At 55.4% G+C, this 12,866-nt stretch overlaps 1 protein-coding gene across 5 annotated transcripts in view; it reads left to right on the top strand.

Annotated features, from left to right (window-relative positions):
- The window catches only part of WSCD2 (WSC domain containing 2), a 101,797-nt gene extending 93,760 nt beyond the window's left edge, over positions 1-8,037 (top strand). For all 5 annotated transcript variants that reach the window (XM_040443671.1, XM_040443670.1, XM_040443673.1 and 2 more), the window contains one exon: positions 5,959-8,037. In XM_040443671.1, the coding sequence (XP_040299605.1) occupies positions 5,959-6,311 (353 nt within the window). In that variant the 3' untranslated portion in view covers positions 6,312-8,037. The remainder of the gene's footprint in view (positions 1-5,958) is intronic.
- The last annotated feature ends 4,829 nt before the right edge of the window (positions 8,038-12,866 follow it).

The following is a 12,866-nucleotide window of genomic DNA, read 5'->3' as shown; positions in this document are numbered from 1 at the left end:
CCCCCCCCCCCCCCCGCCCCCAGCGTCCCCTGCTGAGAGCCAGTGTGATGCCCTAGGGCAGCGGGCAAGGGCCTCGGCTTGGGCCCAGGAGCAACTCCCTGGGTTCAAGGCCCATCTCCGCCACTTCCCTCCCCTGGACTTAAGTTTGTCCCATCTATAAAATGGGGGTAATCATTGTGAGGCTCTAAGAATTTAACCCTTTAAAACCACTCTGTAAATGTGACTCGTGATGGAGATAGAAACCCTCACATGATTGATATGGGATGGATTGAAACCGTTTCAGGAGCCCTTTCCCCTGGGTGTCAGGAGACCTGAATTCAGCCCTGGGTCGGTGGCTGGTGGCCATGAGGTCACTTATGAGCTCCTAAGGACTCGCAGAGCAGCACTGCGGTGAACCACCCCTAACAACTCTGGGTTGTGAGGCTCCGAGAGGTTAAGTGACCTGTGCCCGGTCACACAGCTGGGAGGTGACCGCGTTGACCCCCCCCCAGCAGTGAATCTTAATATGATCTGCCTTTGACATTCACCTCTGGTACTTAGATGGCAGCTGTGTGGATGAATGTCTCACAGGGAGGTGGCCCACGATAATGGAGAGAGCTTTACCGTCAGACCCAAGCTCTGTCCTCTTGGGTATCTTTAATCCCTCTGGCTCTCAGAATACCGCCATCGTGGTAACAAGAGTCTTGAAACCCCATTCGTTTAACCCTGCTTTTACAGCTGGGACAAGCTAAGCTCAGGGAGGCGAAGAGGCTTCTCCAGGACGCAGGAGAGCTGGGGTTTGACCCCAGAAAGTCTTGCTCCTGAGCCCCAGCCCTTCACCACCACGGTGGTAACGGATAGGGCAAAACGTCGATGAACGGTGGGCGTCGCAGGCCAGTAGGTGCTCTGTAAATGTGAGCTCTCTCCACCTTACCCAGCCTGCTCCAGCCTCAACACTGAGGGGTGCTTTCCACATCCCCCCCCCCCCGACTCCCCACAACTGCTCTCCAGCCCTGGCCCCTCCCCAGAGAGGACCGGAACTTGACGGGATGGTAGGCACTAAGCAATCCAACAGTTACACCCGCAGCAGTGACCTCGTTCATTAAGACTCTTGTGCCTGTCTGGCCCAGTTCAGTCAAGGGGGTCCTCTGCGCCTTCCCTTGCCTCACCACACCCCCCCCCCCAGAGGGTAGAAGCGTAGGCGGTGACATTTGTGCCCTTGTTCCCCAAAAGGTCCTCTGATTTACTTACAGAACAATCGAAAATGAACACCACTCAGGGCCAGGCTGAGAAGTCTGCAGGCGCCCAGGGCAGAGGGCCTGTCCTGAGCACAGACTTTGCTGGTCCAGCTGGAAAGGACCTGGGGCTGACCAAGCCCAGGGGTCCCCAGCCCCTACTGCACGTCAACATCCCTGGAGGAGTGTGGGGAAGTCCCAGTGCCCAGACTGCACCCGGACCGTTGCTGTGGTGGATCCCAGGCATCGGTATTTTTTAAAGCATCCAGGATACAGGCAGGACTGAGAACCACTGATTGTCTATTTATTAATGGGGAAACCGAGGCCCAGAGAGAGGCAGGGACCTGCCAAGGTCGTTAGGGCAGGAGTAGAATCCAACTCTCTGGCTCCCAGGTATCCCGATGTCCCCAGGGACAAGGGAGGGGACTCACTCGGGAGGCTCTCATGGGGCCAGGCACTTTGCATGCTTCATGGCATTTAACCCTTCTAATTCCAGGAAGAGGGAAGAAAGGCTTTTGTGGTCAAGGTGGCATTCCATTGCACAGGCGAGGAAACCATCCCAGGAAGGCTTATTCACCTCACCGGGCTAAGGCCCCAGGGTTTGGCAGAGCTGGGGTTCAACCCCAGGCGTTAGCTACCAGGCTGTCTTACCTTGAGGGGTCTCTGGCCTCCTGAGGAGTTCACTGCTGCTTTCCTGGTTTAGCGCCTGGTCTCAGATTCCGACAGTTCCCAGGAGCCCCTTGCCTCTTTCCTGATCAAGGCAGCTGGGAGCTTGAAAACCAAAGATAGGGGAGGTGTCAGGACAGGCTCAACCACGAGGCTGCAGGGGATGGGAGAGAAGAGATTCCAGCAAATGTATCTCCTGTTGGGGGCCTGGGGTCCCAACCTGAGTCCGGGGGGGGGGGGGGGGGCTTCTCCACCGCTTCACCTCCCAGGCAGGCCTGACCCCGGTCTTAAGTGCTCTGAGAGCCTTCCCCCAAAGAACCATTTCTCTCTCTGCTTTAACTCCTGGCCCTTGGAGGCACTTGTTTGAGACCCTTGCTTTTAGGGTCCCTGCATCAGCAACATCAGTATCACTTGGGAACTGGTTAGAAAAACATTCTGCGGCCCCCACCGCAGACCTGCGGAGTCACATTCCGGGCGGGCGCCTGGCAAATCTGGGTCTTACCCATCCCTCCAGATGTTTGATACACATCGATGCCCCAAGGTGAGAACCACTGCCTTCATAAACCCTTGTGGCTCAGAGTGTGGCCTGTGGATCAGTGGTGTCCATCAGCTGGAAGCTTCTAAAAAGCTTTTCTCAAAAAGCACATCTCAGCCCTCCCCCACCCCCGCCAGGGTCCCTGAATGGGAATCTGCATTTTAACAAGATTCTCTGGGAAGCTTCCTAGGCACTTGCAAGTTTGAGAACACCTGGCTTAGAATGCCCTCCCCTAGCAGGTGACGGTCACCTCCCTAAGAGCAGAGCCCCCCTAGCTGCTGAGCACATCTGTCCCACCCTGCCTCTGTCCCCTTCCCCTTTAGAGCTGGGCCAAGGCCCTTGCAACCCTCCCCGCCCCCCCCCCCATTTTGGGTTCCATAACGTTAATTTTACAGTCTCCCTGGAGTGGGTCCAAAGCAAAGTTTTATGTGATATGATTACACAAGGTGAATCGTCCTGATCTGTCTAATGAAACAGACTGTGTTTGATGATTCCGTGGGGAATTAAGTGCAGTTAAGCTATTAATCAGGCCCCGGTTCTTCTCGACAAGAGGGAGCAAAGAGGGGCCCGAGGGGCCCTGCCAGGCTCACGTGTGGGACCGTTCCGGTGGAACCAGCACTGGTGACCAACGGTCCGTGGCTCAGCTTGCCTTTATTACCCGCTTTGAAGGCAGCGATCAGTTACCGGGAATCCTGTGCTAATCGGGGCTTCTGTCTTCACCTTTTATCCTTCTTTCTGATGAAGTGGGTTAGGAACAGCCAGGATGGCAATCTTTGGGGTAGGCACACAGCTGTTGCTGAGGCAGCTCGGGTGTTGCCCGGAAGCTCTGATGCGACAGGTGGGGCACCTGGGGCACCTCAGTGACTCCAGGGCACCAGCGTCAAGGATGATCGTGACCGTAGCCAGCACTTATGGAGCACCTGCTGGATCCCAGGCCGTGTGCCAGGGTTTTTGCTGCGCTTACTCCATTCCCTCCGCCCAGCATGCCCAGGACGGAGGTCTTCGCGCAGTTGTTCTGCCGATGGGTAAACTGAGCCACCGGGAGACCGACCGAGCCCCTCAGCTACTCTAGGGAGGAAAGGGGTTGCGAATGCTGTCAGTCTGACTCCCAAGTTGTCCGTGAACGGACCGACCCCGAGTCGTAGAACAACAGCCGGAGGTGAAGTGAGCCGTGGTAAACTAGGAGCTGATCCCGAAGGGTTTCCTAGGAGGGCAGGAGCCAGGCTCAGTCAGGGTTCAAATCCTGTCTTGGGTGATTACTGTGTGGCCTCGAGCGACTGGCTTCGTGTCTCTGAGCCTCCTTTTTCCTGTGTGTAAAATGGGCCCAAGTCTCACTCTCCAGGCTTCTTGGGAAAAGGGGAGGTGGCCGACACATAGTAGGTGCTCAGGCAACATACGGTCCCATCCCCCGGTGATCTCCAGTCAGCAAGGATGCCATGCTGTCTCCGCCCGCCTGCATTGAAGGCCAGGAGCCCCGTTTGCAGGACTCTGACCACCGTGCAGGCGGGTCCTTCCTTCTCCTCGACGACCACCGTGCAGCACCCCCTCCAGCAAATATTTGAGATGGTCAGAAGCGGCCAAGCCTGGAAATCCGATCTGCGTGTTACTAGGTGACTGAGTACCATCTCCGTCCACCTGGGCCTCTGCCATCAGAGCAGCAGGTGTCCTGAACCATCCGGGACGCCGTGAGGTGACTCAGGAGTGGAGAGATTCTTAAAAAGAAAAAAAAAAAAACAAAAAAACAACTATACACATGCTATATGTTCTTTTAATCACTCATACATCTGGTCTTAACCCATTACAACAGTGTGGGCCCAATTAGCCAGATACATTGTAAATAATTTATCGTCAGGATAAAATCTATCCTTGTCACCAAGATATAGATTTCCCAAGCAGCGGTGGTATTCCGGGGGGGGCCACTGGGAGAGCCGGAGCCTCTCCACAGGTCTTGATGTGTTCTGCAGAGAAAGAGGAGCCCTTCATCACGTCACAGTTTGGCGGTTGGGAATTTCAATTTAGTTCAAGCATTTATCGAGCCCCTGCTGGGTGTAAGGCAGTGGGGGTGAGGCTCCTGGTGCCTGGGAAGGATTAGGACCTGGGATCAGACAGGCCTGGTCTGGAGGGTGCTGCCTGGGGCTGTGTGACCTCGGGCCAGTCACTTACCCTCTCTGAGCCTCAGTTCCCTCACTGGTGATACAAGTGAACAGTAGCCCTTTCCTTGCAGGGTAGTTTTGAGGATTAAATGAGATGGGCACCCATCACCCAGCAAAGGTTGAGGATTTAGTTATTAAGAACGAGTTGGGCTCCCCCAACCCAGCGTGCAAAACTCACCAGACCGTCGTTCAATAAACAAATCCCTCTGGAGGGGGCAGGGCGGTGGTGCTTCTGTGAGCAGCAGAGGGTCTGGCTTCAGCGTTTGGGGGCGCCTGCCCCCTCTGATTGTCCTAGTGGGGGTTTGGAATCCCTTTCTGCCTTCCCAGCATCCTCCGTCATCTCCTTCCACAGTTACCCAGATTCTTGTTCTGTCAGTTTCAGCAGCTCCAGGGCTGGCTGGTGTCTCTTTGAGGTCCTCTCTAGGGTTTCCCCAAGCCTTCACTCACATTCTCCTGTAGCCTGCCTTTCGAGTCAGACCATCCCCAAACACCTTCCCGATGCTGGTGACAATCCACCCTGCCATTTTCCCCATGGCAAGGTAATACACCACAAAACAAGACACAGTGTATGATGATAAAAAGTAGAGAACCAACACGAAGGCAAAGATGACGGTATAGAGCCTCTGATTTCAACTCTACCCCCAGCCCAGTCCATCAGAGACAACATACGCGGGGAGTTCAAAGGGGGCTGCGGAGCCCGGAGAGCCGGGGAAGACAAGATCTCATCTCAGGATAATGACAGGAATAGTATTGAGTCAACATCAGTTGAGCACTTCCTGGGCCTGGGGCCCCATGCTCAAAACCTCCTCGGCTTTAATCCGCTTGCGTGTACAAAGGTCCTACTATTGTAGGACCTGGGAGTAGATAACCGTTACCAAAGAGGAGAATTGCTACTACACAGGGTAACTTGATGTGAAAAGCCTAGACTTTGAAGCCAGACTGGTGTCCCATCTTGGCTCTACCAATGATGAGCTGTGTCCAAGAGCACCTGGCTTAACCTCTCTGTGCCTTTTTTTTTTCCTGTTTAATGAAAATGAGCGTACCTGTCGCACAGAATCGTGAGGAATAAGTGAATGAGTAGCTCTATTCATACGCTTATTGTACGTGAATACAAATGCATATAGAAGGTACAGTAAATACACGTATTTGTGGATAAGTCTGTGCCGGGCCTACAGTGAGCACCAAACGAGTGGTGGTGTCATCCCCAAAGACCAGGTGAAGAACCTTCCAGGTGGAAGCGGCGGCAGGGAGGGGGCAGGAATCAGGCCAGTTTGGGGATCCGAAGGACTGGGTAAGGGTGTCGCTGTCAGTCACTGCGTCCGCTGCCACCTGACCCTTGCCCCCAGAGCTCCTCCTCCCTCTGACCCAGCCCTGCCTCCTCTCTCTCCAGAGTGGCCGGAGTTTGTGCGGAACTACGCCCCGTGGTGGGCCACTCACACGCTGGACTGGCTCAAGTTCGGCAAGAAGGTGCTGGTGGTGCACTTCGAGGACCTGAAGCGGGACCTGTTCGTCCAGCTGGGCCGCATGGTCAGCCTGCTGGGCGTGGCCGTCAGGGAGGACCGGCTGCTGTGCGTGGAGAGCCAGAAGGACGGCAACTTCAAGCGCTCGGGGCTCCGGAAGCTCGAGTACGACCCCTACACGGCCGACATGCAGAAGGTCATCTCTGCCTACATCAAGATGGTGGACGCGGCCCTGAAGGGGAGGAACGTCACCGGCGTTCCTGACGACTACTACCCCAGATGATTCATCAGGCGGGGAAGGGGCCGGGAGTCCCGCCCGAGCAGGGGTCTCGAGACTCCTGGGGACGCCCCCCACCCCCACCCCCACCCCCACCCCACCCATCTGTCCTCTCTCTCTGGCTCGGGGACAATCCCCTTGGCCGCTGTCGGCCTTCAGTGACTTTGCTGCATGACCAAGGAGGCTCGAGGGAAGAGACTGGGCGCTCCCCACCCTTGGAGGCACAGGGGGCCCCTGGTTTGGAGACGTTCTAGCCACGTGGACCCTTTTCTGTCTCCTCTGCCCCTGCCCCCCCCCCCCCCGCCGCCGCCACTCTGGGCCCCACCCGTGGGAGGGAGGGCTCACGGTGGCCCCAGGACACGGGTGTCCCACTGCAGATGTCAAGGACCTCGATGCCAGGGTGGAAGGGACTGTAGCAGGAGAAAGTGGCCCCAGACTCTCTTCCCTTCTGGGCTGAACATTCACGGCCTCCCCCCACCTCCTCCCCTCCACCCCCGGAATCACAGGCACCAACACTTATCCGGGCCGCTTCTGCTTGAAGAAGGGTCTCAGCCAGCCTGGGTGGGGCGCGGAGGCCATGATGCTCACAGGACGTTAACGGGCACCACCGCGTGGGGCCGCTGTTGTCATGAGCCCACCTCGCCACGGTGCTCCTGGGAAGCCATCGGGTTGGTTGGCTACCTCTAGGGCCGGAATTCTGCCTTTTCTTCCCCTGCTGTAGCCAGAAGGTGACCTTGGGATCTTTGCTCTCCCTTCTAGGGGTTCTCAGGCGCCAATAGTCCCCCCACCAGGATGGCCACGTGCAGAATCTTGAGTAACCCAGCTCTCTGTTGTGGCGCCCAACACATTGATCCCACACTGCCCTCTGACCCCTCCCGGTGGGTCCTTTGCTATCCAGATGAGAGAGCAAAGTGCTCCAAATCAGGTGGGACCATGGCCCTACGACCTTCTCAGACCATTGACCTCCCCTTGGTCGTAGTCCAGTGGGGCTGGCCTCCCTCAGAATGGGAGTGGTTCTTCATTTCCATACAAGCACTGCCCCCTTGGTGGTTAAGACCTCAAACCAAAGGATTCTCAAGGACCTGGGTTGCTAATTATCTGTCTTTGAAAGCATCAATTCAGGACCAATCTTTCCCCCACCTCGGATACCAGTGGCTTCACATCCAGCCCATACCCGTGCACCTGTCTCATTCCCTGCCACGTAGATGCAAAAGCCATAGGTCACAGATCTTTGCTATTCTGTCTGGAGCAGCCCCCCCACTCGGCCCCTTTGAAGGCTCGGGGGGCAGGTAAAAATGCTCGTTCCCAAATACCCAAGAGACTAGGGAGAAGGAGCGTGTAAAGAGATATATTTTTTTAAGAGGAATAGAACTAATACGTTCTGCCCCTTGGCACTTGGCCACTCGAAGAGAAGGGCTTAGGGATCGAGCCTGTGTTTCTCTTCCCTGATTCCCTCAGCTGTGGGATTCGGGCCACCGCAGGGCCCAGCCAGGGGGCCCTGAATGTATTTTATACCATGTTTCTTCCCCCACCCCCTACCCAGGCTAATTTCTAGTCTTTTGAGAAGCAGTCGAGGGCGTGGCCTCCCCTCCCACTTAGAGATCAGCGCTCTCTGGGGTGACTCTTGGTCCAAGACCTGGGCCAGCTCTGCTGGTGGCCCCTCAGGCCACAAGCCTCAGTCCGAAGATTCCTCAGGTCAACACCATCATTAAAAAGCGAGTTTTGTTGAGTATTCTACCATGTCATGGAGTGTTGTGGAAGGCGATTTCACAAATGGGCTTGTGTGTGTGTGTGTGTGTGTGTGTGTGTGTGTGAGAGAGAGAGAGAGAGAGAGGTATAAGTGTCCACGGAGTCTTGACCCAAGTCACCGACAGCACTCCACCTGGGTCACAGGCTAAACCCTGGCCCGCCTCCAAAATGGATCCTGATGGGATTTCCAGACTGAGCCTGAATCTGCCCACTGCTTTGACTGTGGCCACAGACTGAGCCCCAGACCTAGTCCTGGATGGGGCTTTTGCTCGGTCACTCTGGGCCCTGACCTTGAACGCTGTCTGGGCCCTCATCTGACCTCAGACAGAGCCTTGACTCTGGTCCCAAGCTGAGCCCTGAAGCCCTATGCCAATCTCCTCTCCCCTTTCTATGATCTGTTCCTCCCTGGCCAGAAGGGAGGGAAGCCATGGAGCCTGCAGCCCCACGCTTTCCTGATCTCTCCTCCTCAGATCTCACAGACTCCCTGCCATATTCTCCCACCACAGATCACTGCAGGGCAGGGGGCAAGGGGGTTTCCCACCCCTTTAGGCCGGGGCAAGATGGCCAGTTAGGCAACCTCCTCTCTGGCCAGTTTCTGCCCATTTGTATCACACTTCAGCAGTCCTCTTGAATCAAATCTGTAGGTCAGACCCAGAAGGAACCAAGGCGACATTCATTCATTCCCTCGCTTCTTCAACAGATATCTTACTGGGCATCTACTGTGGGCCAGGCACTCCTCTAGCTTCTAGAGGCTTAAAAAGGGACAAAAAGACAAAAATCCTGGTCCCCGCAGTTTACATTTTACCAAGTACCAAGCAGATGCTTGTAAGTAATCGGAAGGCTCTTAAGGAGGGGGATGGGGCGGGGGCAAAGAAGGAAAGTCCCTAGGTGGCTTGTGACTGACCCCAGGAGGGTATTCTCAACCCCGGTGGACTGGGGCGTTGCGTGCTGCTGCCCAGTCACTAGCCAGAACTGGCCCACGTCCCACAGAGGTGATGGCAGAAACTGGCCAGTCAGGGCCTTCCCCAAAAAGTCCCTCTGCACATCCAGAGTGACGGCACCAGCGCATCGGAGGAAGGAAAGCTGGGGGTTCCAGTGGATGCCCAGCGCAGGGGGCATGCCCAGCCCGGAAGCCAGGACCCCTGGCTCATCCTGCTGTCACCTCTAGAGACCAGGCAGCACCCGGCATCTGCTGACGGCTGGGATTTCCCGAATTTTCCAGTAACCCAGGAGGTGGCTGCAAACGTGTTTCTGGGGCACAATGTGGGAGGGGGAGAAGGATGGGGAGGCCGAGGGGATGCTGGGGGGCAGGGCCCACGGGGAGGCTCAGACCCCTTCGCTCTCCATCGATTTCTTTCTGGCTATTTGTCTTTACATGCCCTCCGGCGCTCTTTGTGCTTTTATTTCCTCCAGCTGCTCATTAAACTTCTTTTGTCTTGCCCTCATCGCCCTTCCCCTCCCCTCCCCTCGCCTCGCCTCCGTTTCGTCCGGAGCGCTTTCTTGATTTCTGCTCTGGGCAAGCATCTCTCCATCTCTCGATCTCTGTCTCTCTGCCTGTCTCTTGCTCACCACCCCCCACCCCTGCTGTCCTCTCCTGCCGCCTCCTCATCTTCCCGGGGAGAGAGGGGGCCACGCTGCTGGAGGCAGACACAGTGAGGCAACGTGCTACCCAGGCCGGTAACCAAGGAAGTGGTTTCCTTAGCAACAGAACTGCAGGCCTGGGTTCCACGGGGTGTCCCTTAGCTGTTACAGTAAGTACGGGGTGGGGGTGGGGCGCGGCAAGCCGGGAGAGGGGGGCGGGGCAAAGACCCCGCTGGAGCGATCCTCTTGAGAGGGGACTGTGGTCCAGACCCGCTCAATGCCTGTCACTTTGGGGATACTCAAAAATAGAGGTGGAGGGCTGGGGAGGGGTGCAGAGAGAGGCACACGGAGGAATCCGCAGGACTTGGTGACAGGCTGGAAGTGGGGAGAGGCAGCAGCCAAGAAGGCAAAGGGGCCACCAAGGTTCTGCCGGGGCAGGTCCCGGTGACAGACTGAGAACATGGGGCGGAGGAGCAGGTGCAGGAAGGGAGAAAAGAAGGCAAGCTGACGTAGCCCCTCGTCCCCAAGCAAGTTGGGGGAGACCGGGGAGGGAAGGTGGACACAGGCATAGAAATAACTCCCGAATTTCTCCCTGTAAATTGGTGACGAGGAACACCAGAGAAGAGGCGTGGCCCCGAGGGCGAGAGGCTCAGAGAAGGTCAGTCATTTGCTCGGGTGACACAAAAATCGGGGGCAACGCTGGGATTTGAACCTGGGAATGATCCAGAGACCATCCAGAAGGTGGAAGACGGAGAGGGGGAGGCTAGGGAGAGGCAGAGAAAGAGGCACAAAGAGAGAAACAGAGGAACGGAGATTTAAATCATTGATTTGACACTTTTCCCCACCAGGAGAACAAAAATATGTTCAATTTTTGAGAACTGAGGAAGGGGCGGGTGTAGACAATAGTGCCCAGCGGTGCAGTCGTGGTTGCAGCTATAAATATCTGTCCCCAAAGAAAACACCTGTCAAGATGCATTCACTTCCTGGGAGAGAAATTGTGTCCCCGGTCCAGGTTGATATTTCAGTGACTCATGGGGGGTGGGGGGTGACGAGGGCGAAGGGCAGATGGTTGATCAATGGAACACGGAAACCTCGCTCGGCTTTTCCCCAAATGCAATAAAACGGGCAGGCGAGGAGAGCCATAAATCTGGATGATAATATCCGTCCCCGCAAAAGCAACATGTTTATTTATCATGTTCGCACGTTTACTATTTCCCTTCAAATTTATAGTCGGCAATCTGCTGCCGTGCAGGGGGAGAAACATGGAAATGAGAACCGGCAGAACATCGGGGAGGAAGAAATGATAAAATATTTATCCCCCCACTCCACCCCCCACGCCCTGGCTGCCTTAAATCCAATTTCAAACAAAGGTGGTGATGTATCCGAGCAGGGCCGAGCGTCTCTACCTCAGGCCTCTGACGGCTCATTGAAATGAACAGTCGTTATAGAATGGAATGTGGTGTAACAAAATGATTTCGGGGGTCTTCTGGAGTCCTGTGCTAAATAATTATGGGGAACGAACAGTCAGCCAGAAGCGAGAGAGAAGGTCCATCTTGGTGGGGACCACACTTGGGGGTGTCCTAAACTGGGGGGGGGGGCAATTCCAGGACCAAATTCTCTTCTGTGACCCAAGTTAGCGCCCAACCTCTAGCCAGTTACCTGGGCTTCCAAAACTCGGAATGCCCAGGCCTGAGGTCAGACTTTCAGAGTCAGGTTTCCCCCAACGACGGAGCCCAGGAGTGGGTGGGAGGGACCCTCTGTGCTTGCCGAGAGGCAAAGGGGTGTCTACACCTGCCAGCCTGGGCAGTCATTGCAGCAGAAAGTGCATCGTGGTTGGTATCATCCGTGCACGGATGCTCTTTGGCATTATGATCTCTGTACCCCCCGGAGCTAGCTCAGCGCCTGGCACATAGTAGGTGTGACGGAAGTGTGTGGGGACTGTTCTCAGGGAGTTAAGGAGTACTCAAGGCTGATGCTTTGGGACTCAGAGAAGAGCCACAGATCAGCGGCCAAAGCAGACCTGAGTTATTACTCCCTTAGCTGCGCTGGATTCTATCTGCAGCAATACTGAATTAATTACTGACCCCCTGCTTGAGTCCCCAAAGCTGGTGGCGTGGCATAGCCCACTCCTACGGACCCTTGAGAACCAACTGTGCACATCTCTTCTCATATTCACACTCCGTGATGTCGCACTGGGAGCTTGAAACTGGCTGTGGTGACAATATTTACACCATGGATATTGGCAAATGCTCCAAATCAAGCAGGGTTGTCTTTTTTTTTTTTTTTTTTTTGGGGGGGGGGGGGGGGGGGGGGGGGGGCCCCAAGCACACAGGTGCACTGTCCTTGTGCTTCTTTTCTGTGCCTTTATTCCTACCGTCCCCTCTTCCTGGAAAGGCTTTATCTGGCTAACATCTTTGCCTCCTTAAGATCTGGCTCAGGCTCTTCCTCTTCCAGGCAGCCTCCCCTGACTACAAAGACCAAATTCAGCTCCTCCTCTAACCCCCTGGATCACAGCATTGGACGTGGCCATTGTTATCACTTCAGTAATTTGGGATCTCCCCCCCCACCCCCCCACCCCCGTCTCTCTCTCACCAGGGTATGAGCTCTATTCAGACAGAAACCATGCCTTCACCTCCGAACAAAGACTAGATAATGAACAAACATTTGGCCAATGGAAGAATGAATTGTTCAATCACATTTAACACTATCTACCAACCTCAGCTCTCACAAACTTTGCAGTGAATGGATAGAAGGATCCAGCTGCCTGGACAATGGCTGATAAGAAATGGAAATGAGAAACTACTCACAGCGACGAGAAGAGCTAATATTTACGGAGAACTGGTTCTATTCTGGAGTACTAGTTATAGATACACTGTGCTAGAAGCTTCACACGTGTAACATCCCGGAGTCATGACCAGGACCCTGGGAGGCAGAGACTCAGTCTCCCCCTTTTGCAATCAGGGAACTGAGGGTCAGGGAAGGTAAGTAGTTTGCCCAAGGTCGCACAGCTGGGAAAGGACAGAACTGGACTTTGACATCAGGCCGTGGAGCTTCAGCGTCTCTATATTTAATCACTACCCTGCCTCCCAGGGGGAGAAATGAGCCTCAAGCCAAGAAGGAAGGGGCAGGTCTGGCAAGACAATAGGGAGAAGACAGGCCGAAGCACAGGAGATGAGAGAGGAAAAGACACCCTGTGAAGGGTTGGCCTTTCCGGGGCTGAGGACCCCGGGG

The sequence above is a fragment of the Herpailurus yagouaroundi genome, unplaced genomic scaffold (genome assembly GCF_014898765.1).
Source record: "Herpailurus yagouaroundi ecotype Mexico unplaced genomic scaffold, PumYag 191, whole genome shotgun sequence".
Classification (NCBI taxonomy): domain Eukaryota; kingdom Metazoa; phylum Chordata; class Mammalia; order Carnivora; family Felidae; genus Herpailurus; species Herpailurus yagouaroundi.
The sequence above is the reverse complement of the archived record's forward strand: the minus strand, read 5'-3'. Positions and strand labels throughout refer to the sequence as shown.